General features: G+C 38.5%; 1 protein-coding gene across 2 annotated transcripts in view; it reads right to left on the bottom strand.

Annotated features, from left to right (window-relative positions):
* The window catches only part of LOC124111931, a 113,774-nt gene that overhangs the window by 62,263 nt on the left and 23,599 nt on the right, over positions 1 to 27,912 (bottom strand). For both annotated transcript variants that reach the window (XM_048403827.1, XM_048403828.1), the window contains exons 3-4: positions 22,077 to 22,204; positions 20,465 to 20,585 (exon numbers count right to left, since the gene is read on the bottom strand). In XM_048403827.1, coding sequence (XP_048259784.1) covers positions 20,465 to 20,585; positions 22,077 to 22,204 — 249 coding nt within the window. The remainder of the gene's footprint in view (positions 1 to 20,464; positions 20,586 to 22,076; positions 22,205 to 27,912) is intronic.

Raw genomic sequence — 27,912 nt, 5'->3', positions numbered from 1 at the left:
AATAGAGACCAGGACACTACCGGGGTATTTCAGATTATTATTTATTATATTATTATTATTTATACATACATACAGATGACCACTATGTCTCTACTTGAAAATTCCATCTCATGTTCAGCAACGTTTTAGTCAGTGAAATACATATCTCAATGACTTTTTTACCAGCGGCCAGAAAATCCAGAATCAAACATGTCTTAGTCCAATTTACACACAGTACATTAAACTGCAAGCCATAAGATCTACTGAGCACTATCCTAAAAAAAAAATATGTGTTAAAGTTGTGTCTTTTCTCATCAGTAAAATCAATACATGCCCAATCCTTAAAATCTCTCATTTATAGCCTGAAGGAAGGCCTGTTACTTGTTATAGGTTACAAAACCAACCATGCACAGACACTGACATATGACCAAAATAAATCTTGATACATGGTCCATGAAGAAATTGTGTGTCGTTTGCACCGTGCAGGAGAAACTCGTTCTTTCAATTATCATCTAATGAGACAAAGCAACAGGCCACCTAAGGTATGTTATCTATGTCACCCATAATGCTTTGCCTCAAGGGGCTGGAAAGCAAGATGCTGATGTAGGGTAATCAGTTAAACAGCATAAAAATATGAACCAGATTAGGCTCATGTGTGTAGGAATCAGTGATGGAATGCTTACAAGTGTTAAAAAAATGGTGTTGTGAATAAATATAAAACCTCAATGCCTGAAAATTATCTGTCGAAACAGATTCCATTGGGCGTAAAAGGCAATATAGTGCGGAAAATCATATGATTGGATCTCTGAAAATCAGTGATGACACCAGGTGTTCACAGAAAGGGTAAGCAAAGTCTCAAGTTCCAATTATTCAATGGCCATTTCTCGTGAGAATTTAGTACACAATGTATTGACCTCTTCACCCCCTGTATGTTTTTCTGTGCACTTTTTAGCATTGAATATTGTTTTATTTGTCCTTTAACCATCAAACAATGGTTTGCTCCAATGAATCATTATGACACCAACCTAGCTTTGTGTCTCAAGCTGATCGGAAACGTCTTTATGTATCGTTACGTATTTGGGCCAAATTAGCCAAAAGGCATGAAAACAATATTTCCAAAATATGTTACTTTTTTAGCAATGTTTAGGACACAGGGAAACCAGGTATACGTGCAAAATGTAAACAGCCCTTTGCCACCTTTTTCTTTAATTCCCCACATTGTCTCTCAAGAAACATGAAATATTTGGGCTTAATGTCAGGCAACATTTAACCTCATCGATATAGATCTATCTACATCATAAGTAACATGCTTCAAACTTCTTTGATAAGAAGTTATAGGCACTGTAAAGTCTCTGCAGTATACTGTCAATACTCAATGAAAATATCAACTTTATAAACCCAAAAATTAACATAATCCAGATATAAACTGGTATGTGAAGGTCAAAGGCCGTAGCAGGGTAAAAAGTCAAACTATGCTCCATTACTTATCATATCTTTATCGACAGAAGTTTCATGATACATAACAATATTTAAAAGTTTTCTCAAACCTTAAAATATAACATTCGCTTTTCATATGTCATCCTTTGCATGAAAAAGCAACAAAACCCTTTCCACATCTATAAGACATCTCTTCTGAGAGCAGATCCTATTGTACGATTCCAACTACTGGGTATATCATAACATCAAAATAGTCAAAATCATAACGTCAAAATAGTGATGATACCCAGTGTTCTACCATAAAATGTTTAGAAAGCTTTACTGAGGCCTTGAATGTCCAAATCTAGGTTGGTTGGGAAGTAAAAAGAATTTCTAATTTCAAACAAGAAATGTATGGTTGGGGCAATGTTCCTAAGTGGAGTAATAAATGTGATTAGCTACCTGTTCAATATTCTTTTTTTAAAAATACTTATATTATTAAAAATATATTTAATTGGTGCAGTAAATTGTATTACCCAAATTCTGAAGTTTCAAAAGTAGTTCAAAATCTATTACAATGATTACTTTTGGAAACTATCCAAACCAACATGTTTTATTAAGTATTCTATAAGGTTTGACAAGTTGAAACAAACATAAAATAACAGAAACTCTTAAAAAGAGATCACTGTTAAATAATAACTGGACATGAAGTCTTTATTGCTTTATCAACTCCCCTGAAAATATTGTTGAAAAAACCCATTCCATTCAGCAGCCACTGAGTACAGGTTGAAAAATCAATTTTCAAATCAGTCTTCAATGTCCGAAGCCAAACCTTGAACTAACCATACACTTCCTTCTCTTGGGATCATTTATCAAATAATCAGCTTTCTTGGATATTACTTTCTGACAAAAAGTAGTCTTCACACTTGTTTGTATGTTTGATAACAAAACAAATAGTGCAACAGCACTGTAGCTCACCTGGATATGAGTTCAACAGTCAAATGTCAACAAAGATAGCTACTAAACAAAAGTTTCTGTCAGCATTGATATAACAATATTTTCGCCCACAGATATTGAGTAAGAAAAACTAAAATCTAACAATTTGAACAAAATATGATGTCATCAAAAGAAGAAACATGCCAAAGTTCAGAGGAGAGGAAGTTTTCTGAGCTAAATAATTATTTTGAGAAAATACAAGACCACAGTTATAACAAGGTCAAAATGTAAAATATTGCAAAAGTGGAAGATTTGTGTTGAGACCCACTATTAACTAAACAATTTCAAAATGTCATTACATTTTCAACGAAATGGCCAAGTAAAGACCATACAAAGACATTTTAATATGGCTCTCGTGGTGGCCATATTGAAAATCAGACTTGAACCTCTTGAACAAATTGGGGTGTCATCATTGGTGGGAGGAAATATGTGAAGTTTCAGTATTTGGGAAGTCAACGGAAACTGGACAAACAGCATTATAAAACTCTTGATTTTCAGTCAGGAGAGCTAAAACTGCATAGACAGTCTTAGCATGTTTCGGAAAACTGACTCCAATAGTGTTGGGAAACATCTTCCTGCAACATCATCAAGAATGGCTAAGGTTTAATGCCATGATGCCCTGTACCAAACAAAAATAACCAATTGGTTTCGATGGAATTAGAAAATATATATTGAAAAACTTCTAGTTTTAAAAGTCAACATTTGACTACTTGATTGATTAGTGAGGAAAAACAAATGGTTCATCAATTGTTCATTGATTGGAATGTCTTGTCATGAAAACAAGAAAACAATTTTTTTTAAAATAAATCCCAACATGGCTTGACTGTTTGATCAGGAAATATTGAACAGTCTTAAAAGTTAGACCCTAACCTAATTTTAACATAAAACCAATTTGTTGTCATGAAAACCAGAAAAAAATTAAAATTTCCAAAATTCCCAAATGGCAAAAGGCGCCAGTTCATGGCAAGACATATGTCTCTGCAGACATTGAAGATGAAATAGAGAACAATATTTGAGTTATGCTCTGGAAACAAAACATGATGGATGAAAGGATGGACGATGAGCACCCATTTTTGGTTCCCCCTCCCACAAAATATTAGTGTCATCACTGCTAGGAATGGTGTGAGCCTCGTTTCAGCTTTACCAGCCTTCAAGCATACAAAGTACAGTATGGATCAGAACCACTTGAACAAAAAATTGATGTCATTACATGTTTGAACACGTGTAAAGGTATTCATATCTGCCAAGTTTCCATTCCAGCAGAAAATTGGGGACATAAAAACAGGCCAGGACATAAGTAGTCTTGAATCAATAACCATTGTGAGCTAAAATCCATTAATATTTGTTTATGTAACCATTCAAATACCAAAAATGTCAACTTGCCCACAGAACAGAATTGTGTGATGGATCACGAATGACAGACGGTGTCATTGGATTAGCTCTATTGTCTATGACAAATTGAGTTTATGATGGTTATGAACCCAGAAATCAGAATCTTGCATTTTATTTCGTGAGAACAGGTATAACGCTGATTTCAACAGTTATATATTCTAGTTATATCATGGCAGGTCAGCTTGATGTGGGAGGAAAGCCTAAAGTGATGCAGGTCTTAGACAATAACAACTTCGTTCAAACCCACAAGCAAGGGTGTGGTGCTGACAAACCAAGAAACATAATCAAGGCAAACTGGGATTTGAACCTATGATCATAGGTTTCAGGCGTGGCCAAGTGATGCAACTCTGCACAATGAACCATAGACGACGGGGCCGCCCTGCATTGATAATGAGTCAAAAAACTAAATTATTCATCACAAAAAGCATGCCAATCGACATGAAATTCCAATTTCAAGACACTGGTGCAAAAGTCTGCAACTTCAGATTATTGAATCATTCTATATTCCTGTAATACTATAGTCACAAAAATATATCTATAGCTAAACCACTGTTTACTGACTGACGACATGTGCCTGGATTGCACTGAAGTTATATTTGACCCATGATCCCAAACACAATTTCCTAATTAATTGTGTTCCACATTCAGACTTTGACTTCCAAAAGTTGTTGACAAGACATTAACCATTTTTCAGTGATGCAATTACATAAATGTTTTAGCTTGATCCCCTGGACATTACAAATAAATGACATTTTGGAAATTGAAACTGCAGCACAGCGATGAGCTATTACCAGAATTACAAGAACAAGTAAAAATGCTATCTGACGATGCTATCTATGATATTTACTAGAGATGTTTCATCCTTAAAAAATTAAAAGTAACTCCAATCAAGAATAATGGCTTCATTTAATCTTACGAAAGTCTGCAGGCATGTTTATGCAAGTGATTGATAATATCAATTCTTTCACTTTCACATTGGTCCAGGGCAAGCCCACAACATAGAGATCATATATTAGAGTGCAAAACACTTCAGTAGCAACTGGCATAAACGCACCCACACCACATTGCTCTGGGTGTAAACACTCCTCTGGTTGTTTACTGATAACGGCAAAGACTAATTACAAGTGCCACTTCCCATTACCGATCTGAACATCAACAACATGGTGCTATTTCTGTAGGAATCAGGTTTGTTCACATCAGAACTGCTTGTTTGCATGTGGTAACTGTGTGCTAGGTTATGGTGGAACATATCAAAACAAACTTGGAGTCTCAATCACTGTGAGGTGAGGTGAAATGGGGTTTAACATCACATTTAGGATTATTGCACTTATACAGCAGCATGCATGCACGTGTGGCTTCTTGTACTAGTCCGGACTAATGCCGATTTTTCAGTGCTAGCCCCCTGAGATACCAGACCGCAGCTAACATGAATACGCCACTGAGACACAGAATACTGACTCTGAGCTGACCATTCCTTGTTTATGCCCCTTATACAGAATGCCAGGCAGGGTAACAACAAGTACCATTTTTAAACGTCTTTTGGTATGATGTGGCCACCGATTGAACCCTGGGCCTTCTGCTCTTTGGGTGGACACTCCAAAGCCAGAAATGAATTCAAAATTCTAACCCTGGCCTACAAATGCTACATGGAAACAGCCCCATTATATCTCACCGAACTACTGCCTAAATACAAGCCTTCCAGATCTCTCTGTTCTTAGAATAACCACCTGTTACAATTCCCTGAAACCTGTCTCAAAACCTTTGGTCAGAGATCTTTCCAGTTCTGTGCTTCCTCACAATGGAACAAACTACCTTAAGCTGTTGCCATCGCTTTCATCCTTTAAGGCTCATCTGAAAACACACCTTTTCAGACAACACTATCAACTCTACTGGAATCTGGCGCAGTATAAATGGACTTATAATTATTATTCAGTGCCGTAGCCAGCCGGGGGGGGGGGGGCCCTGGATTTCTTTTATAGAAAATAGTTTTAGTTGAATCAAGTTGGGGACAAGTGATACTTGTACAAATAGTTGCCCCCCCCTGTCACAAAAAGTTAACTACGGCCTTGTTATTATTATTCTGAAAGTGAAACAAGTGATCTGTAACTGTACATTGACTTGACTGTCAGGAACAAGGACAGAAAATATGCTTACAGCAGTGCCAAGATGAAGCAGTGATGTGTTGAATACCAGTCTATCTACAGTCAGTGGATACTTGTACACCAACAGCTGCCTTAAGCTTGTCCCTTCACAGTTCACAATTAATGCTTGAAAGTTTAATCACCTTCATAGTACTTCATCACAGACAGATTTTTAACTAAATCACAGTGGCATTGCTGGATCGTAGGTTTTCGGACATCATACGTTTTCGGACAGTATGTTTATCACGATTACTCTTGCTATAACAAGGGGTGTAGTATCATACAGACATTGTAAATACTCAGATTATGGTTTGTTTTTAAGAGAAAGTGAATGAAAACTCATAACATGGAGGTTAAAAAAATAATCTTTGGTAGCTAAAATGTATATAATTTTAACCTCATACCCCTCCCCCACCTTCCAAAAACATATATTCAGGCAAATCAAATTGTGGGCCACTGTAACTGAATAATGCCTTAATTTTCCATTATCAAAGTGACGTCACCATAGTCATAGCAAATGTAAACAAAGTTGACGTCGGACTGTTTTAAAATGGTTGTCGATATTCATTGAGCAGGTGAATCGGGAGTCAACCGATGATGACATATGATGCATATACTTAGAAGAAAGAAATTCGAAGAAGAAACAACCAGTTTGAAGATGGCGAGTAAATTGAACTATACAGTGAAGTGAAACGTTTATGATGTTGTCTGATACTCTGAACGTCTTCTGAAGGTGCCAGTATCAATCATCGCACTGTCAAATCATTTTAATATCAACTACAGTGTCAATGTCCAGTAAGAATCTAAAAACTGCTTTTCCAACAGCTCACAAAACTGTTTCCCTGCTTGGGCTGGGACAGGTAACTCGGGTACTTGGGTTGGGTGGGCACTGACTAGGATCAGGGTACCCACAGGACTACCTGGACCCGTGGTTAGTCACGTGATATATTGTTTAATGACAAAGATTATCTGGAACTCTATGGTTATAAGTGACTAATGTTTGCATTTCTTTCTGACTATGCACCCATTTCTTCTGACTTTATATGTTTAAATAAAGATAAAACTTCAGTCAACTTCAGTGTATGAATGACCGGATTGTTTTATACAAGTATTTTGGCAAGGCTACGGTCAAACTATTCCAAATCGGACATTTGGACTTATCCAGCGAGACTACAGCAGGAACTTGGGTAGGGTTGGGTAATAGGGGTTGGGTATCCGGGTAGTAAATTTGGCGTCATCCCAGCCCTATTCCCTGCTTATGTTCATGGAATCAGAGGCAAAGGTTGAATGATGTCACAGGACGCAATTAATTGTTGATGACATGTTTCCAGGACAGTATTATATTGACCTCTGTTGTGTTCATTGCATGGATAAAAACTGCTTACCATTCACTATTGTTTGATTTTGTTGGGTTGTTTTTGGGATATTATGATGCTAAGGGCAAATTCTATCCATTTTAGCTATACATATTAATAACTTTTCCCCAGGGCATTATTATTTGCAGAATCCTCAGATATTCATCATTACAGATTTTGGGCTTCTGCAAATAATAATTCCCTGAAAAGTCCCCCTAATATTATATATGGCTGGCAAGTAAATAGTTATGAGCGAGTTTTTAAAACATTGCTACAATGAATCTATAAGGGCAAATTCTATCCATTTAAGCTATACCGGGGTATATACATTGTATTAATAACTTTTTCCCTAGGGCATCATTATTTGCAGAATCCTCAGATATTCATCATGACATATCTTGGGCTTCTGCAAATAATAATTCCCTGAAAGTCCCCCTAATATATATATAGATGGCAAGAAAATAGTTATGAGCAAGTTATTGATAAATTGCTACAATGAATCTGGAAGGTTTTAGACATGCCATGATATCTTAAATTTAAATTGGAAGGTCTGAGCGCTGTTCACTCTGCAGCCAAACCCAGGATCCAATTATTGGAGAAAAGTGCTATCACTCAACTAAGCTTATATATCGGAGTTGACATACTATCATCAAGGTTTCTTTAAAAAAACTGGGCGGTCAGCTAGCCTAGTGGTTAAAGCGTTCGCTCGTCACGCCGAAGACCCGGGTTCGATTCTCAACAATGTGTGAAGCCCATTTCTGGTTTCCTCCGTCGTGATATTGCTTGAATATTGCTAAAAGCGGCGTAAAAACCATACTCACTCACTCTTTGGTAAATGTTTTTAAACCATGTCGTGATATACTTCCATACAGTTTCAGTGCCTGGCCTAGCCTCATGAATACCAGTCACCAAAATGTCAAACTTTCACCTTTGAATGTCAAAAACATTTCTAACTAGGATACACCTTTGCTAAAAGAATGAAAAAAGTAAGGCCTGGCACCACAAAAGAAATAAACTTATGTCAAAATATATGTTTAAGACCATACATTGATCCCTCCAGTAAAGATGCGACACATGCACTGACTAACTGATTTTTCCTCTGAGATTTCCTTGCAGACACGGCATAACTGCGCTGCCACTTTCAATGTCTGCCGTGTTGAGGGTGCATGCAAGTCAGAGCACCTGCTCGTCCTGGAGTCTCATTACAATCTCACGTTTCCTCTATAAATTTCAAAGCACGAGTTTTGACGCAAACAGACATGTAGACAAATGGCTTGTCCATTTTGAATTCAATTAGGTGGATTCAATAATTGTATTATCTGTTCAGTGTCATAATCGTCTGAACATTTAAAGATCATGATGTGGCTATCCGTAGGAAATACTTGGAAGGATCGTGGTCTAAATTTTTGTTATTCAACTTGATCAAAAGTGTTATCCTATTCTGACTGGAGTACACAGATTGTATTCAATGAGTTACGTGAAATGCCACTTTGAAGTATTTCAGTTATAACAGAGCACAGGGATTTATCTCGGCATTCCCAGAGGCTGATATTTTGCATGATATGTTGGTAAAAATTCCCAAACTAGAATTAAAGATATCTCAATTCAGGTTATCATAAATGTCAACTTAACCTGTACCAGCTTTGCAATTAAGGCTGGGACAGGTAACTCAGGTACTTGGGTCGGGTGGGTCCTGTGTAGGACCCTGATACCCACAGGACTACCCTGACCCATGGCTAGTCATGTGTTGTTTAATGACAATAGCAATAAAACTCCATGGTAACTAGGGCTGCAACGATACAGGAAGGTCACAATACGATACGCATCTCGATATTCTGGTCATGATGCGATACGTATCTCGATACGCAATGATAAAAAAAACAAGTCTTAAAGCATGTCAAGATTGAACCTTTCATGATTTTGGAACAGCCAAAATTATTTTATAATAACTAGACTACTGAAGTTGTTCAGGTTCAAAGTGGCACTTTCTCTAACTTTCCTTCAAAACAATTCAAAGTTCAAACACCAGAAAATGATTAATGTACTCCACCAGTGATACAACTTCAAAGAATTTTGATGCAATGGTCGAAGAAATTGTATCTGAAATTATTGTTTTATCAGGAATAATATATTCCAATATCGTGTTACCTTAGATGCAGTTTTTACTATATATATATTTAAAATTATAAGAACCACAAGTGTAGCATTTTGGTACTGGTGATTGCTGTTGCAGGATATTTTTACGTATGGAACAATTTGACCAGTCACCGTAGGGACTTCCTGCACTACATGTATTTCGATTGCGAAAACGTTATGTTGACATATATTAGCCAAATTGCCACAAATATGACTTTTAACGAGTCAAAGTATGGCATTTTTAATATTATATGTATCCATTCTCTAGCAACTAAAGTTCGTTTCAATGCGTTAAAAGCGGTAATCTGACTGTGGTTGCTGTATCTATTCACACACAATTTCACATAACTTAATGAAAACAATATTAAATGAAATTTTGAATAAAATTAATAAAATATATTACAAACACAAGTCCAGATATACAATGAACACGTTTTAATAACAAGATAGTATAATAATGGTATTGAATTGCGTACTTCAGTTCGGATTTGCTGACTGGTATTTCAGGTGTTATGTGCTTGCGGTGATCAGCTGATAATGTTTTTTGAGATGGGGAAAAACATCTGTCGGTGTAAAACCTGAGCTTATTAAAAATGTAAGTATGTTTTGGGGAGCCATGCGTTACCGCGAGCTATAACCAAGTTTATTGAAAGGCACAATAGCGAGGAAACGCTGTACTTGACATTTGCGTTCCGTATCGTAGCGTATCATTATATGGGCCCACGTTTATCGTATATCGTATTGTGGGTCAAGTATCGCGATGCATCGGAATATCGGTGTATCGTTTCACCCTTAATGGTAACACTAAAATTTGCTGACACTTTCTTTCTGATTATGCACATATTCCTTGTGACTTTTACATGTTTCAGTATAAAGTTTCAGTCACTTCTGTCCATGCATTATCAGATTGTTTTATACATGTTTTTGCCAGGTCTCCGGTAAACAATTCACAATCAGAAATATTATACTCAACTCTTGAGACCTCCAGTGGGCACACAAGTTGTAAATTTAAACTCCTTCCAGCACTCCTTCTCAAATGAGGTGAGGTGAGGTGAAATGGGGTTTAACGTCGCGTCAAAGATTATTGCACTTATATAGCGACGTGCATGTATTTGTGTGTGTTTGTGTGGCTGCTTGTACTAGTCCGGACTGATGCCGATTATAGTGCTAGCTCACTGAGATACCATGCCGCAGTTTAACATGATTACCCAACTCTGACACAGTATACTGACTCCGAGCCGACCAGTCCTTGTTTAAGCCCCTTAATGCTGAGCGCCAGACAGGGTAACAACAAGTACCATCTTTTAACGTCTTTTAGTATGACGGGATCGAACCCCGGACCTTCCGCTCAACCATTAGACCACGGAGGCGGTCCCCTTCTCAAATGTGATTTGGTTTGATAATATTGCAATAAAATCGGCATTTGAACACACCTGTTAATTTCTGAATTTTTCTGAATTTTTAAATATCTGAACCTTACAACAATTCAAAATTGTGGAAAAAAAAGAAACCTATTTCCAAATGTGCATGTCACATGTCACATGGAGTCTGATCCCAGGTAAATCCCTGAACAGTGCCACGTGAAAGTGAAAGTCCTGCCGGAAACGACACAGTCAGCAGATCTTAAGAAATTTGGAAAACCCATGAGCTCGGGTATGGTACTGACAAGCCAACATTATCTTAAAAACAAGCCATCTTCTGAGTATTTACAATTTCTGTGTGATGCCCCACCCCACATTATAGTGCAAGTATTTGTGATAGAAATCGTATGATGTCCGAAAATCTATGATGCTGAAAGCTCTGATTGAAAACAGGACAATCCGTGGTGGTTGTCCAGTTTTCGATAATATTTTTCGGAGTGTTTTTTTAAATCTTTGATGATATTTTTACACGGAAGATGATTTGTTTCCAGAGGACTACTGTTTTAAAAAACGCGATTTTCTGCGTTTCCACCGAGATTTCAAATCCCTGAATATTCCAGCAACATTAAAGCAGAGGACACCACAAATGGACTTCACACTTTGTACCCAGCTTGACAAACAAATGATTTAACCACTAGTCTAACCCATGCTTGCACAGAGATTGCGATTTTTAAAATCTGTGTTCTGGTACCATAGTGTTAAGGTCACATTGTGTTTGTGGACCCAGACAAGTAGGTCAAAAACATAAACAGAAGCAGCTTCATCATACGATCCCTTTTGTGCCAAATGTCTGTACCTGGTTGAATAAGACAGAAATAACAACAAAAATAAAAAATGTGAAAAAATTCATTTCAAAATTATAATCACCTATCAAAAGTGCCCTCTGGTTTTTTTTACTTTACTCTGACGTAGGCCTTTATAAACAATGACTGAAAATACATAAACATTCAAAGTGAGCGAAATGTGATACGCTGAAAACGCTAGCACTATTCCTTGAACTCAAAAGTACACTGGGAAGGTAACAAATGCCCATGTAAACCATCGCCACATTTGCTGAAGCAATTTCAGATATTTAATTTTTGCGACTTCGTCAACAATGGCTCAAGATGTTGTTTACATCTGAAGAAACTTATAATCATTATCAACTTCAAAAGGTTTCAGCTCGATCACTGTCACGATCTTAAAATATTTATTTTATTTTTAGAAAACAGGCTTAATTCTAACTCTAAACACTAAATGCCACAAGTAAATCTGAAACTCATTACATTGATAGCTACAAAAAAACAGCTCTCTGAGCCTTTGAGGTTTATGAGCAAGGATGAAAAGATGGTGTATGTTTTTTCCACAATGGAAGAAGACAATTGCAATTTTAAAATAATAACTTCAGTTCTATGCCATCACCAAATCCAAGTTACTTTAGGGATCTACACAGCTTCAGCTCTCGGGGCTTTGTGGTTTCAGAGAAGAAGACTGAATCAGATTTGCAAAACCTTTGGACTTTTACAAATCATTTCACCAGTAGAAACAGTTCACAATTTAATTCATCATATCAAAGTTTCAGATTCCTAGACCTTGCTGTCTCTAAGAAGATTCTTCAAGAATTTTCATGATAAGATTTTTTTTTATATCACAAGAGTCAACAGGAGATGACATATCCTTCCGGTCTGGTGCAATTCGGAAAAGGAGTTTGGCTACTTATTCCCCAACTTTGGTTCATTGCCATTGGATACATTCAGTTCAGTAAATAAAAAAATAATGCTGTTACCGTATTCGACGTAATAAGCGCCCCGCTCTAATAAGCGCCCACAGCGATATTTGCAAATAAATTGGCTAGTGAACAATCCCAATTAGCACCCCTTCCGATTGATTAATGTACATAAGACTTATTTATTCGCGTATAATACGCACTCGTGCGTTATATGCACACTTAATTATGGGCGCTTATTTATTTTTCAATCTACCAAATCAACAAAAGGCACCAGTTCACCACTAGACTGATCGGTATAGTAAGTTTCATCATGAAATATTCAACAGTTTTGATGTTCCGCTCCGGAAACGAGCACATTACCCCTATTTTAAATCAACTCCGATTTGTCATCAGGAAAACATTAAAAAAAAATTAAAAAAAAAAAAAAGTAAAGAAAAAAAAGGCACTTCACCACTAGACTGATCTGAAAAGCAAGTTTAAAAAAATCTTTTAGCAGTTTATGAGTTCTGCTCCGGAAGCAAAACAGACGGTTGACAGATGGACGGACAGATATTTTTCTAACTGGGGGGGAGGGGGGAGATAGAAAACAACAACAAACACCAAAAACCTTTTTTAAATGGCATAAACAGATCTGAAACCTTGATAAATCGAAAGTTAACATATTTTGGATATTCTGTTTAAAAGTTAAACTTTGTTAATAAGAACCTACTTGCAGTCTTCGTGACGACAGACAACACAATTGTCATGCTTGTGTTATTATCGTCTTTTCCAAATTTCAAAATTGAACACACATTAGGTTTATCTGCTAAAAGACAATTTGTCCAATTCACAAAATGCAGAGGCAGTTTGTCATAACCATCATACTAATAAGTTGATGGTGTTCTTGATACGATAACTGTAGCATATATAATCATATTAGTCTGTTTCAATACTGATATCATTCAATCAAATGTGAAATGGATTCCTAAGCCTTACAGCAGCAAACACATGGTCTCGAACAAAACTGTGCTAATCCAGGGAAATGTCAAGCACAGAACAGAGTGCCCACATCATAAGAAGAAAAGCAGTAACTTATATCCTGCAGACCATCTTATAAATAATGAGCTCAGACATGTTTTGTTGCTGTTTGTCTTATGCCATGGTCATCAATATTGCAGGTACCAGAATATTGTTGCACCCAGTGACTGCATCAGTGAGTGAGTGAGTGAGTATGGTTTTACGCCGCTTTTAGCAATATTCCAGCAATATCAAGGCGGGGGACACCAGAAATGGGCTTCACACATTGTACCCATGTCGGGAATCGAACCCAGGTCTTCGGCGTGACGAGTGAACGCTTTAACCACTAGGCTACCCGACCGCCCCGACTGCATCAGTAACAGTTCCGGTTATCAGGGTAAAACAGCACACAATGACCCAGGTCATACCCAATACATCTCCATTAGTCGGGATCATTTACACCAAACATGGGTACAGGGGTAAACACGTTCTACCAATACTTGGTGGTGACTGTTTTTAGCTTACAAGGCACGACATACATGTTTGTTTGTTTGTTTGTTTAACACTGCACTCAGCAAATTCCAGCTATAAAACTGCGGTCTGTAAATAATCAAGTCTGGACCAGACAATCCAGTGATTGACATCATGAGCATCTGTCCACGCAATTGGGATGCGATGACATGCATCAACCAAGTCAGCGAGCCTGACCACCCGATCCGTAATTGTTCTAATACAAGGTTGGAGAATTAACCCTTAGTGACTCATCACCATCTCAAAGTTGTTTCAGTTTTCTCTGGTTTCTGGTCTTGTAGAGTGTGAGTGAGTGAGTATGGTTATTACACTGCTTTTAGCAATATTCCAGCAATATCATCAGAAATGGTCTTCACACATTGTACCCATTGTCGGGAATCGAAACCGGGTCTTCGGTGTGACGAGACCACAAGGCTACCCGAGTGAGTGAGTGGTTATGGTGCTCACATAGTCAGGGCTGCATTTGAACCAACATTCAGGTTCCTGGCGTGCCCAAGGATTCTGCACATTGAATGTGATTGAGTAGGCTTGGTTGTATGACACGATGAAATAATGGCGGATTAAGTCAGAGGTGATGAAGGTCTACAAAGCAAAGGTATTAGACATTTTTGTAAAGCCCACGATGATCCAAACACCCAAGGGTCATGATCAGGACAATTTCAGATTCGAATCTAGTGGATCCTGACACAGCAAAAGGAGACAACTCTGCACAGTGAATTGAAGTGAGAGCACCTGCCATAGCTCTGAGACACACGTTTATTTGTAAGATGGTATAAAATACTGAAGTTGTAAGATGATATTGTTTAGTTATTTGATCCACAGTTTATTGCACAACAAAGAGAACCCAACAGTGTATCATAAATGATTCCCCTATTATTCTTTTTAAAAACAATTTCCCCCATCTTTATTGACAATAGAAAAAACATGATGTACACAATGCTTCAACTATTTGTGTGGTTTTTTCTTCTTAAAAAGAGCTTGGCATTTGAATACAACTTAAAATTACTGTTCTGGAAATAATTGATGCATTCACGATATCCCATATCCCTGATATTAGAGATTTGTAGTAGAGTGTCAGCATTAACTTTGAGTTCCCAGACATATGCACTGACATTTGTGGCCTTTCCAAACACTCTTGTTCCAGCATTTTGTTATATCTTATCTGTATCTCAACAAATGTCACAGAGTTACCAGTGTTACAAAATGTCAAACACATTAAATAGTTTTGTTGTATCTGAAAATGAATTTTGTTTTTGTGTGGATATTCTGTGGTTTGAAATGTCTTATCTATACCACAGCAACCAGCAGGCAGGCAACCAAGTGACAGGGGTATTATTGTATAACTTGATCTCCGGTGTTGGGTAGCCTTTAATTGATAATTCAATCTAAATATATAGTGCCAGTATGTAATATCTACGATTCTTCTGCAGCTATGTACATATCCTCCTTCATTGTAGACTTCTGAAAACTCTATCTATTTCAGTAGTTTTTAATATACTTTGCACAATAAGTAGGGGAAAGTGGGAATCTTCAAAAAATATCTTCTGTTCTATATCATATTAGCAAATTAAAACAATATGATCATATCTGCTGAGGAGTGAGTGATCAGATCGAATGGGTTCTACTGCTAGTTCTGATGAGATGGTGGCACACTAGGCCATTAAAGAGGTCGGGGTTTCAAATTTGAAATATGCATTTTGCAACCAACAACACTAATATCGGGTAAAACCACCTCTGTTGGCCAGACATACACAAATTCTTTGAGGCATGCTTCTGATGAGTCAGTCAAGGTCAGCTTGACTCATGTTGTTCCACTCATCAGTGAGAGCAACACTTAGTTCATTGATGGTGGTGGGTGGATTTTGACGTTGACGTACACGTCTGCCAATGACGTCCCAGACTTGTTCAATATGGGAAGGGTCATGGCCGAGTGCTGGCCATGGCATGACATGGATGATTTGCTGTTGAAGGAACTGGGTCACAATCCTGGCACGATAAGCATGTGTATTATCATCTTGAAAGATGAAACAATGCCCAACACGTTGTGCAAATAGCAACAGGAGTGGTGCAATGATGTTGTCCTGATAGTAGTATTGACCTGTGACTCTGCCATGGGCAGTATGGAGAGCAGTTCTGCCAGTCACTGTGATACCACCCCATACCATTATGGCCCCATCCGTTAATGCCGATAAAACGCTTGTTAGGATGTCTCTAAACTCCATTCCTTTGGTCATGGAAGTCGAGAGTGAACCATGATTTGTCAGAAAACATGACAGTAGCCTAACGGTGATTATCCACGTCCCCTCCACAAAAGACACGTCTGATTCAAATGACATGCAGTAAGATGTACGACGGCACGTGGGCGTCATGCACGCAAATGCGTCTGGGCATGTACTCTTACGCGAGTTGCCTGTTGCAACCGGTCCTATTATCTGAGTGGCAGTTTGCAACTGATTTTTTAAAGCCATTGTTTCGATTAATCTGTCCTCAGCTTGAGTTGTTACCCTTGGGCGTCCTGAACGGCATCGATCATCGACCTAATGTGTTTCTTGGTATTGGGCCCACAATCTGCTGATAACAGAAGGAAAAAACGTGCAGCCTCTGGGGAAAAAGATTCTTACTTGGCCCACCTGCAACATGGCTATGACACATAAGACGCTGCAAAAGTCACATGATCAATGCTGTTGCTTCCTTAATCTTTGTGCGTTTGGTTCCAAGAAAACAATGTTTGTCAGTTCACAACTGAGTCTGAGTGACAATGGCAAATCTGACATACAGCCCATGCATTAGTCCTGCACCATGACCGTGGAATATATTTATTTTAAGGAAAAATAATAATCTAGAAATGCATACAAAAGCAAGTCTAGCCAGCTCAAGCAAGCTCTATTCCACACTCTGAGTCAAGAAGGATATTGTGTAATATAAGATTTCAGAGACTAAATGTTAGTCTACCCATGCATGTGCTGTCCAAGGTCAAATACTTCATGACTGTCACAATGTTGTGAGCTTGATTTCTACGGATATGTTCTTGCCACACAACTCATTTCCTTTCACTGCCAGACATCGGTGTCTTTTCACCTCAAAACAGAATATACCTTACTGTTTTGCATGGTATACTATACTCAACAACAAAAGTTCCTGTGACACCAATATTTTAGTGTATTTTTCAAACAAGTAAAGTTTGGTTTTCAATATTGTAGTACATGTATGGAATCAAGTCACAAAAACGCAATCAAGACACATTCCATGCAAAAGTTGACTTTTATGCAAGCCCCATGCATTTCACTACCTAAGACAATTTAACGTCCACAGACCATTTGGTATTTATGGCAACGTTGGCAACAGACGAATGCAGTCAGAGACCATCCTCGGAGTGGCAGGCCGCTTGTAACCAATAATCCACAAGGCAACTGGATTCGAACAACACACCTACGAAATCGATTCCAGCCAGCAACAGTGACTGCAAGAAGCATCCCTGGCCTTTGACGAATATCTTCACAAACCATACGTCGCCGCCTCAGATGTGCAGGGATTGTCGCCAGAAGACCTGCCAGACGTCCCATTTTGACAGGAAATCACTGTCAAGCACGTCTACAGTGGTGCAGACAGCGTCTATGCTGGACGGCCATGCAGTGGGGACAAGTTCTATTCACTGACGAGTCTCGTTTTCACCTCAGCCACAGTGATGGACGGATACGACTGTACCGACGTCGAGGTGAACGTTACGTCGATCATTGTGTCATGGAAGAAGATCAGTTCGGGGGCGGCAGCGTTATGGTATGGGGTGGGATTACAGCAAGACAGAGGACCCATTTGATAGTGGTAGAGGGAAATCTCAATGGACAGCTCTATCGCGACGAGATCATCGGCCCTGTTGTTCTACCGTTTTTGTGTCGTCATGGCCCAGGCATTACCTTTCAACATGACAACGCCCATCCTCATATTGCTCGACTTCTTCAGGATTCTCTTCCCACAAAACAATGTGAATGTCATCCGCTGGCCGACTCGAGCACGTTGGATGAGATGGATTGGCGCCTTCGACATCAACCATGTGTTCCACAGACACTCCAGGAACTTCGAAACATGCTCCAGCAGATATGGACAGATATCCCACAGGACTTTGTGCGACGCCTGGTCCATTCCATGAGACGAAGATGTGTTGCTTGCATCGCAACCAGAGGTGGACACCGACGCTATTGATTTGTAAATTGACATTTTGGTATGTTCATGGTTTTTTTATGAAATCACACATTTTCTGAAGTCAGTATGGCAAATTAAACCATTTGAACACTTACAGGAGTCTTTTGTCTGTTGCAAATCGAAATTGTTTCAGATTTGGTGAACAACTTAACTTTGCATTAAATCTTATTCAATGTCACAGGAACTTTTGTGGTTCAGTATATATTAAGTGCAACATATGAAACACAATGTAAGTAGTGGTGTCCCAATAAAATCAAAAGTCAAATATTAAAACACACAGTCACAAGGCTCTGTAGCTCACCTGGCTTATGAAGTAACAATCTGATGACAGTGTACAGTGGTACACGCCAGGCAGTAGTCACGTAAAAATAAAATATAATTTATGAACCTACCTGTTATATCATTCATTTATTAAATCTATCACTTTTCACAATGTCTGAAAATATGTATTTCATTTCAATTTATCATTTTCATCAAAAGATTTAAATTTATTAACTATTTCCTGCAATGCTGTTGCAATAGAATTTCTGGGACACATGTTTTGACAACAGGTCACAATAAAACATGTCAAAGAGCAAAATAAAGATGTTTCAAGCAAATCATGAAATAAATTATAAAAGGCAATAAATAAAATTAACAAAAATACAGTTGTCGTCCATGAAGTTCCACATCTTAAATACAGGTTGTGATTTCCTGCTTAAAACATTCAGAAAAACATGATTTAACCAAAACCTTTTGTCTATATCATAAATTTATTATACATGAGGACAGTATCCATGGCTCTAATTTGATTGGCTGCCTTAGGTCAACTGCTTGAATCTGACTAAAAAATATACAGTCAATGCTTATAATTAAATTCGACAACGTAAAACATGTTTTATCTACAATAGTTTAACCCAAAACAGTTGCATATATCAAAACAGACAAAAATGACGACATTGATAAACATTCCAGGTGTAGGAATACATACAGTGGCGTGACATGGATCAGGTGATCGTTTAATTTATGCACATAACTTGACACGCCTACACAGTCAGTAGCCAATCAACGGAGAGTGGGATTAAAACAATGTTCATTGGACCTGTCAATTAAGGCAAGAGGCGAAAAGAACTGCAACAGTCAGACTGTAACAAACCGGAAGAAATATGTCCGAGAGAAGGCGGCTGTTTCAAATAACATGGTCATTTACTGCGTGATTAAAACATTACTTCCCTGATTACGGTAAAACACAGTTGGAGAAATGCTAGTAATAAATGAAACCAGAAGACATGAAAGTTGAACCGGGGCGAGCGGGAAAAAAACAGGCGAGCGAGCCTGCACGTTTGCTGTTTCATTCATTCTCGGCCTTCGGTTTCAAAGGGTAGTTTGGACAATGAATATGCATGAAAGTCGCTAAATGTCCTGTGCATGACGATACACTTGAGCAGAAAGGGAATTTCCTCGACTGTAATATTGGGATTCCCCGACATTCCGCAGTAATAAAAGTAGTGCGCCGCGGTGGGCGTGGCATAATTTTTTACATTTATTGGGAAATGAATGCAATAACACGTGACCAATTCAGCTAATCAGAATGCAGGAATTTCCATGAACTCAACGAAAATTTAGTCATAATCATAATACTATCCAGATATTATATATAATACAAGTACTTGCCAGATATTGTGCAGGTATTTCCAGGTTAAACCTAAGTACTATTCAAGTACTATCCTAGTACGATCCACATATTACACTCATGTCATACTGATCAACTGTTGGACGTACATCTGGGCCAACTTGCACAAAGCAAACTTAGCACTTAAACTATCGTTAGCCTATGTTAAAGTATGGGAGTTACGATCATCTTAGTGTTAAGATCGCTTTGTGCAAGTGGGCCCTGGTTTCTAACACCACTTGAAGATCCATGGTAGCATAGGTCTTCAGCAACCCATGCTTGCAGTGAAAGGCGACTATGCTTGTCGTAAGAGGCGACTAACAGGATCGGGTGGTCAGGCTCGCTGCCTTGGTTGATGCACGTCATCGTATCCCAAATGCGTGGATCGATGCTGGTCCAGACTCGATTATTTACAGATCGCTGTTAAATAGCTGGAATATTGCTGAGTGCGGCGTTAATCAACAAAGAAATCTAACACCAATGATTCTTGACTGAAAAAAATGGAACAAAGGAAATGTGAGACAGAGGCTCTTAGGACTTACGCTCTTTATCTATAACTGTGAATGCGAGTCGCAGGAAGCATGTCTCGCACTGAATGTCAGGAATCTTGACGGTGATGGAGTACTTGCTTCTGTCACAATGGCCAACTGGGTAGTCATTTGCCTGGCAGAAAAGAGAACACTGTATTGATTGCTATGTAGAAATACTGTGCAAACCACAACCAAACACTCACTCAAAACTGTGAAGAGAAATAACTCAACTTAATTCTGTGTGAAACAACACTTACAGAGTGCTTAATCATGTTGATGTTACCACAACGATCTGATGGCATCTCTTTGGGGACATTTAAGATACATTGTATGCAGACTATTTGGATCACCTCACCTGCTTACTTCAAGCATGCTTACATTTATATTTGCATTCATCAAGTAAATGGAACATGTTATGCATGATAATGATGAACAGTTATCTTTGTTGCGGCCATAGAGACAATATTAACACCAGAAATGATAACGGTGTATTGAATGAGTCTAAGTGAGTGAGTGAGTATGGTGTTATGCAGCTTTTTGCAATATTCCAGCAATATTATGGCAGTGAGTGAGTGAGTGAGTATGGTTTTACGCCGCTTTTAGCAATATTCCAGCAACATCACGGCGGGGGACACCAGAAATGGGCTTCACACATTGTACCCATGTCGGGAATCGAACCCGGGTCTTCGGCGTGACGAGCGAACGCTTTAACCACTAGGCTACCTGACCGCCTGTATGGCAGAGAACATCAGAAATGAGCTTCGCACATTGTACCCATGTGGGGAATCGAACCCGGGATTCTGTGTGACGAGCAAACCCTTCAACCACCCATCAATAAGTAAGGCTTCATCCACAGGAGTCAAACTTGGCATTTGTCGATAAACCATCGAGACAAACCCCTCAGAAACCTAGATATATAAGACATGATTGCAATTTTTCGTTCAATACATCTAACAGTGTGTCAGCAATGTATAACTGTTCTTCCTGCAATTTGTCCTTCAGGTGGAAATGCAGATTCCAAAGAAAGATTTATTAATATCTGGAACGGAAATTGCTTGTGAAACAATAGGTCGTCGGCAGAAGTTTCCTAATTACAAAGAATTGGGGTATGATGAGGTTATACGGCGTGGAAAAGAAATTGAGCCAGCTAATTGCCGTGGATTTTAATCACCCATTTTGTAAATACGGTACTAACAGGAAATCAGATCGCTGGGGAAGCTGTTGAACAATCAATTCCATCAGACATGGCAGCCATATAAGGTAGCTTGAGAACCGAAGCTCGTCATGCAGTGACGTTCAGTAGAAAACTAATTTGTCCAATTTTGGGATCAGTTATCGCATAGAAATGGAAGATAATGATTTGAATGGCTGGAATTGCGATGTGTGTTGAGACAGACGGTGGTCTGTGTCAGTTTCCTGTCACACACACACCACAGCCATTCACAATGCACAAGGCAAGTCACATACAGTCTAATTGGGGTCAACCAGTACTACTTCAAACTCCTAACTAGGAAAACTCACCTAACACTTCCCTAAAGTTTAAACAGTTCCCCAAAATGTTCAGGAGTTTCAAAAATGTAAATACAAATTCAAATTCTTTTCCAGATGCTGCAACAAAATGTACCTTGCAGTGGTCTGTGACAGTAGCTTTGTTGTTGTGGGGTATCTGATCCAGAAGTACACAAGACTGTCCAGCTTCCAAACTAGTGTTCTTCTTTACAAACTCATGTAAGCTGATGCGGAAAGGTGAATCTGAAAATACATGAGTTAATCAGTGAGAAGGGTTTGGGACCATTTGCACCACGGTGCAGCCATACCAATGCAATGAGTCTGGTTCATCACAAGCAAACACTTAAGCCACTGGGAGGCTCATTCATCTCAGAAAACTAAACATCCATTCTGTTCTGAGCTAAACTGTTTTAGTGTGTAGCAGGGGTCCGGAAACGGTCATATGCGCCGGACATGTGTACTGTGTAGTATCCACCATCGTGTGGCCTTTTACTCTGTTATTGCAGACATCAATTAAGCATTATTTCATTGAAGAAGAGCAAGTATAGTTCAAGTCCTGAGACTTTGATCAACAAGTTCAGCTAAATACCTGCTTTATCTGATTTTCAGAACAATAAGCTAATGTAAGTATTCCTAAGTGAGTTAGTTAAAGCAGTATTTCAGTTTGTGTGTTAACGTGAAGTTGGAGGACAGCCCCAAGAGATGCAGGTCTTAGAGTGAGTGAGTTGGTTGTAACACCACTCTGAACAGTATTCCTGTCATATCACAGCGGGTAAGCATACTTTGGGAGGAAAGCCTGAAGTGATGCAGGTCTTAGAGTGAGTGAGTTGGTTGTAACACCACTCTGAACAGTATTCCTGTCATATCACAGCAGGTAAGCATACTTTGGGAGGAAAGCTTGAAGTGAAGCAGGTCTTAGAGTGAGTGGGTTTTAACACAACTCTGAACAGTATTCCTGTCATATCACAGTGTGTCAGCATACTGTGGGAGGAAAGCTTGAAGTGAAGCAGGTCTTAGAGTGAGTTGGTTTTAACACCACTCTGAACAGTATTCCTGTCATATCACAGCGGGTAAGCATACTTTGGGAGGAAAGCCTGAAGTGAAGCAGGTCTTAGACGTTAACCACTAATGTCATGATTGTGAAGCCTACAACCAAGGCTGTGGCGCAGACCAACTTAGAAAAAATCAGGGCAAACATGGGATTCGAACCCATGGTCATAGGTTCCTGGAACACTGAGGCAACCTAAGTGATGCAAACTGTACCATCAACCACTTGGCCACCCGTGCCCACCAAAATGATTTACATAATGGTTTTCTTTTGTTAATGTGTGAATACTACACAAAACTGGATTACTTATTGTAATTCCTGAAATGGAGCATTTGGTCATATTCAGTGCACATGCACTGTTCCCATGGTTATATCACATATCATTGTCTCTTGGACAGATAATGAGCAGGATGGTGCTGTGATGTGAATGATGAGACTTGAAACGAAGGGACCTATGAATATTTTAAAGACAGGAACCCAGTGATAAATGTTTCAAATGTTTCCCAACTCATGAAAATAACATGAGTCATCAGAAGCTTACACAGCCATATATCGAAAATGTTCAAGTGTGAAGGAACTCACAATTGTCACATAACTATTTCTGCTAATAGAAGCTCACACCACATTCTAAAGTGTGACATCATTCTGTGTAGGTTTCAATGAGATACTAGTGAGAGTAATTGACAGGGCTTTCCAAGTTGTTGCAGTTTTCTCTGGTTTATGGTCTTATAGAGAATACTAGAGTGAGTGAGTGAATACGGTTTTACGCCGCTTTTAGCAATATTCCAGCAATATCACAGCGGGGGACACCAGAAATGGGCTTCACACATTGTACCCATGTTGGGAATCGAACCCGGGTCTTCGGCGTGACGAGGGAACGCTTTAACCACTAGGCTACCCGACCGCCCAGAGAATACTAGAACAAATCAAAGTATATTGTATCACTGACAAACAGTGACATGAACTGACTTATTCAAGTTATTGTAGCTTATCACTTAACTTGTCAGCACAGTGCCAGTCAATGGTATTAGCTCTCAGAAGATCCAGTACCAGACAAGACATCTTGTAAATCTCATTGCCATTTGAAAATAACTATTTTCACAATGAATTCATTTTTTGAGTCATTGTTCATTGCAGATGTTTGCTGGTCTTCATCAGAGGCTTTCAGTGAAACAATACCCATGATACAGCTGGGTCAACTGCTTCTGTACATGCTTGTGTTTGTTGTATATTTTCTGTTCATGCTTGTGTTTGTGTATTATCTGTACATGCTTGTGTTTGTTGTTTATTTTCGGTAAATGTTTTTGTTTGTGTATTATCTGTACATGCTTGTGTTTGTTGTATATTTTCTGTACATGCTTGTGTTTGTGTATTATCTGTACATGCTTGTGTTTGTTGTATATTTTCTGTATATGCTTGTATTTGTGTATTATCTGTACATGCTTGTGTTTGTCGTATATTTTCTGTACATGCTTGTGTTTGTGTATTATCTGTACATGCTTTTGTTTGTTGTTTATTTTCGGTAAATGTTTTTTTGCTGTTTATTTTCTGTACATGCTGTAGTTGTTCATTTTCTTTACATGCCTATGTTTATTGCTTTTTTTCTGTACATGATTTTGTTTCGTGTTTATTTTCTGTACATGCTCTTGTTTGTTGTTTATTTTCTGTACATGCTTTTGTTTGTTGTTTATTTTCTGTACATGCTTTTGTTTGTTGTTTATTTTCTGTAAATGTTTTTGTTTATTGTTTTTATTTCTGTAGATGCTTTTGTTTATTTTCTGTACATGCTTTTGTTTGGTGTTTACTATCGCATCAGCAATATTCAAGCTACATGACAGTGACCTGAAATATTCAGGTCTGGATCAGACAATCCAGTGATGATTGATATTATGAGCAATATATGAGCACAGCATTACCATGTATCACAATGTGTTTGCAAAATACTGGTAAATTCCTTTTTTCGAAATCAAACATATTTTCATCTTGTTGGCAAAGTTCAAATAAGTGACAAGTCGAAATGAAATTATGAAATTATGAAATTCAGAAGTTAGTAACTTGATTCCTGTGATCATAACAGCGAAACCTTTCGCGACCAACTTTCTGTATATATTGTGTCTATTAAACATGCGTTGTGACCATATCAACATCCAACAAAAAGGGGGGCACGGGTGGCCCAGTCGTCTAAGGTGCTGCAATTCGCTGGTCAGAGTTGCGTCCCTTCGGCATGCCAGAAACCTATGATTGTGGGTTCGAATCCCGTTCGCCCCGATTATGTTTCTAGGTTTGTCAGCACCATACCTGTGCTCGAGGGTTTCACCAAAGTAGTAAACATCTGAGACCTGCATCACTTTGGGCTTTCCTCCTACATCAAGCTGACACGCCGTGATATAACTGTTAAAAGCGGCCTTGAATACATCTCGCTCACTAATTCACTCCAACAAAATGGTTGACGAATTGTCTAAAATGTGCGGGGCAAGTTTTGTATGGGACCATTTTTATTCAGATTCATAACAAATTACAGATGAAAGAACACATAGAATATTGTAATATGAATCACAATACATGAACCATTAAATTGCAAAATGAAAGTCAGGACATACCCAACACTACTGAAGAACGATCCACAAGCACAAAGACATGCAATCAAACTGAGTCTCACCATCCGATCCACATAGTACCCTTTTACATAAGCATAGATTGCTAGGGACAAATTCTGGGGCTGAATACCCACACAGGTAGAAGCTGTAGAAAGATAGCACTGACTGAAGGTCAAACGCTGGGTCAGTTTTATTTGTTCAAAACGTTCAATTATGTCCCCCTGCTTACTTCACTTACTTGACACAGCAAAACAATTTGCTCAGTAACCTCAAGTTTTTGTGGATATACCTCATATAATGTCCAGAACAAAAGAATTCACTCTTAAACAATTCCTTTTGTGTGAGGCTCAGAACTCAACCCTTGCATGTCTACCTTAAAGTTTGGGAACAAAAATCTGTAAACCAATTGACAGAAATAAAGAGTCAAACATTTGTGAGGAATTAACACCATTCAATATCACTTCAGTGAAGTACCTAACTTGAAATCCAGCCACATAATCAATACAGAGTAGATTAATTCCATGTCAAAGCAGGTCTCATTCAGTTTCACACTGGCCGTGAGAAGTGTTGTCAATATTGTAAAGTGCAGCGCCACTTACTCCCCAGCACGTGACTCCTACATCGGAAACAAGTTTGTCTACAACATGTACAATAACAACGGTTCTGCAGGGAATACTTGTGGAGATTGTAGTTCATGTGTCACAATACTTCGGCACTGAAGTCGCCCATGGGATTCTATTCACCTAAATTACCAGGAAAACACTCTTATAGTGGATATCAATGTTTTGCAGCAATCCGCAACAGAATGCCCAATCCTCGTTTCCACTCACTGGTATCATTAATTTGGATGATCCCCATGGAGTTGAGTGCAACAAGTATGCAACTCATCCCGGTCAGTCACCGCTTTCCAGCATCCTGCAGTCATGAGAAGGATGGGGAGTGGTCCTGTTATTACCGACTGTCATCATTTCCAGGCAGAATGTCCTGGCATTTGACACTAGTGTGACCCTATGGAAATGTCTTGACCAATCGCGACCCAGAACATAATCATTTACAACACATTAACTGTATCGAAATTAAAGGGGTCTTAGGGTCTTTGAGGTATCCTATAAATTTTTAATCAGAGGGGCCCATAAAACTATAATTATTGACATAAACTGTGACAAGGATTCCTGGAAACGTGCTCCATTTAGAACAGTATTGTGTGCTGTGTCCAGCGAGTTTGCTGACAAATGAGAGTCAGCAAGAGCATACGTGGCAGGCACACATGTTTATTCACGGTTTCACATGACGAAGGAATCCTGTGTACATGATTTTGGGAGAATGGATGCCAATGTGTGCTATTTTCCAGTGATACAGCTGACCAATGAGAGACAGCAAGAGTGTAAATGGCAGGCATACATGTTCAGATCACTCTTACAGATTTCACATGATGTTAGAATCCCGAATAATTGAAGTGAGTTTCAACCAGAATAATCCTAATTTTCAAGGAGTCATATTTGAAGCACCATATTTCACATATGTTTGTTATATGAAATGAGTGAAAACTAAAAAGTGGATGCAGTATTCTATTGCACAGTTAGAATGACGAGAGAATAACTCTGAAAAAAGGATATATTTATAATCCTAAAATATATGCCATATAATTTCACATATAAAGCCATTGGTATTTGAGATGTATGGTGTACGAAAGTTGAAGATAGAGACAATTAAACAATACATATGGTTATACATATCTTCAGCCTGTGATATCGTCAGAATCATCCAATGGACACTGCTCTCAGAAGGGATTTCTTATGATTGAGGAAATAGCATTTAATTTATCTGCTTACGGTTCACTTAGACCACTTTTAGATTCTTGCTGTTTGTAAGCTGATATTTAATTATCATAAAATATACCACAAAATCAATGCTTGAAATGTTTGTGTTTGGTCTCTGATTATTCTCCTCATAACCGTCTGAATGGCATTTAGAAGTGATACACATAAGAGAGAGAATTTATGAGTGTCAACTACTTTGGAACTAATAATGAGGAACACAACGTTTCGGAGTAGATGCTTACTCCAGGTGTATGAGCATATACGCTGAATTGTGTTCCTCATAATAAAGAAGTTGACATCCATAAAGACCCTCTCTTATGCATAAAATACAACAACAAAATAACCAAACCAAATTACTTTCAATTAAAGGAAAAACTCAAATGTATAAAAACAGCTCATGTAAATACCCAATGAAGCTTTTTCAGCATGCTTACAATTGAGCTAATTTCGGAAACACAATTACGAGCTAATTTACTTTCTGAGTCA

The sequence above is a fragment of the Haliotis rufescens genome, unplaced genomic scaffold (assembly GCF_023055435.1).
Source record: "Haliotis rufescens isolate VD_foot unplaced genomic scaffold, xgHalRufe1.0.p SCAF_3, whole genome shotgun sequence".
Classification (NCBI taxonomy): Eukaryota; Metazoa; Mollusca; class Gastropoda; order Lepetellida; family Haliotidae; genus Haliotis; species Haliotis rufescens.
This window is presented reverse-complemented; position numbering and strand designations above follow the sequence as displayed.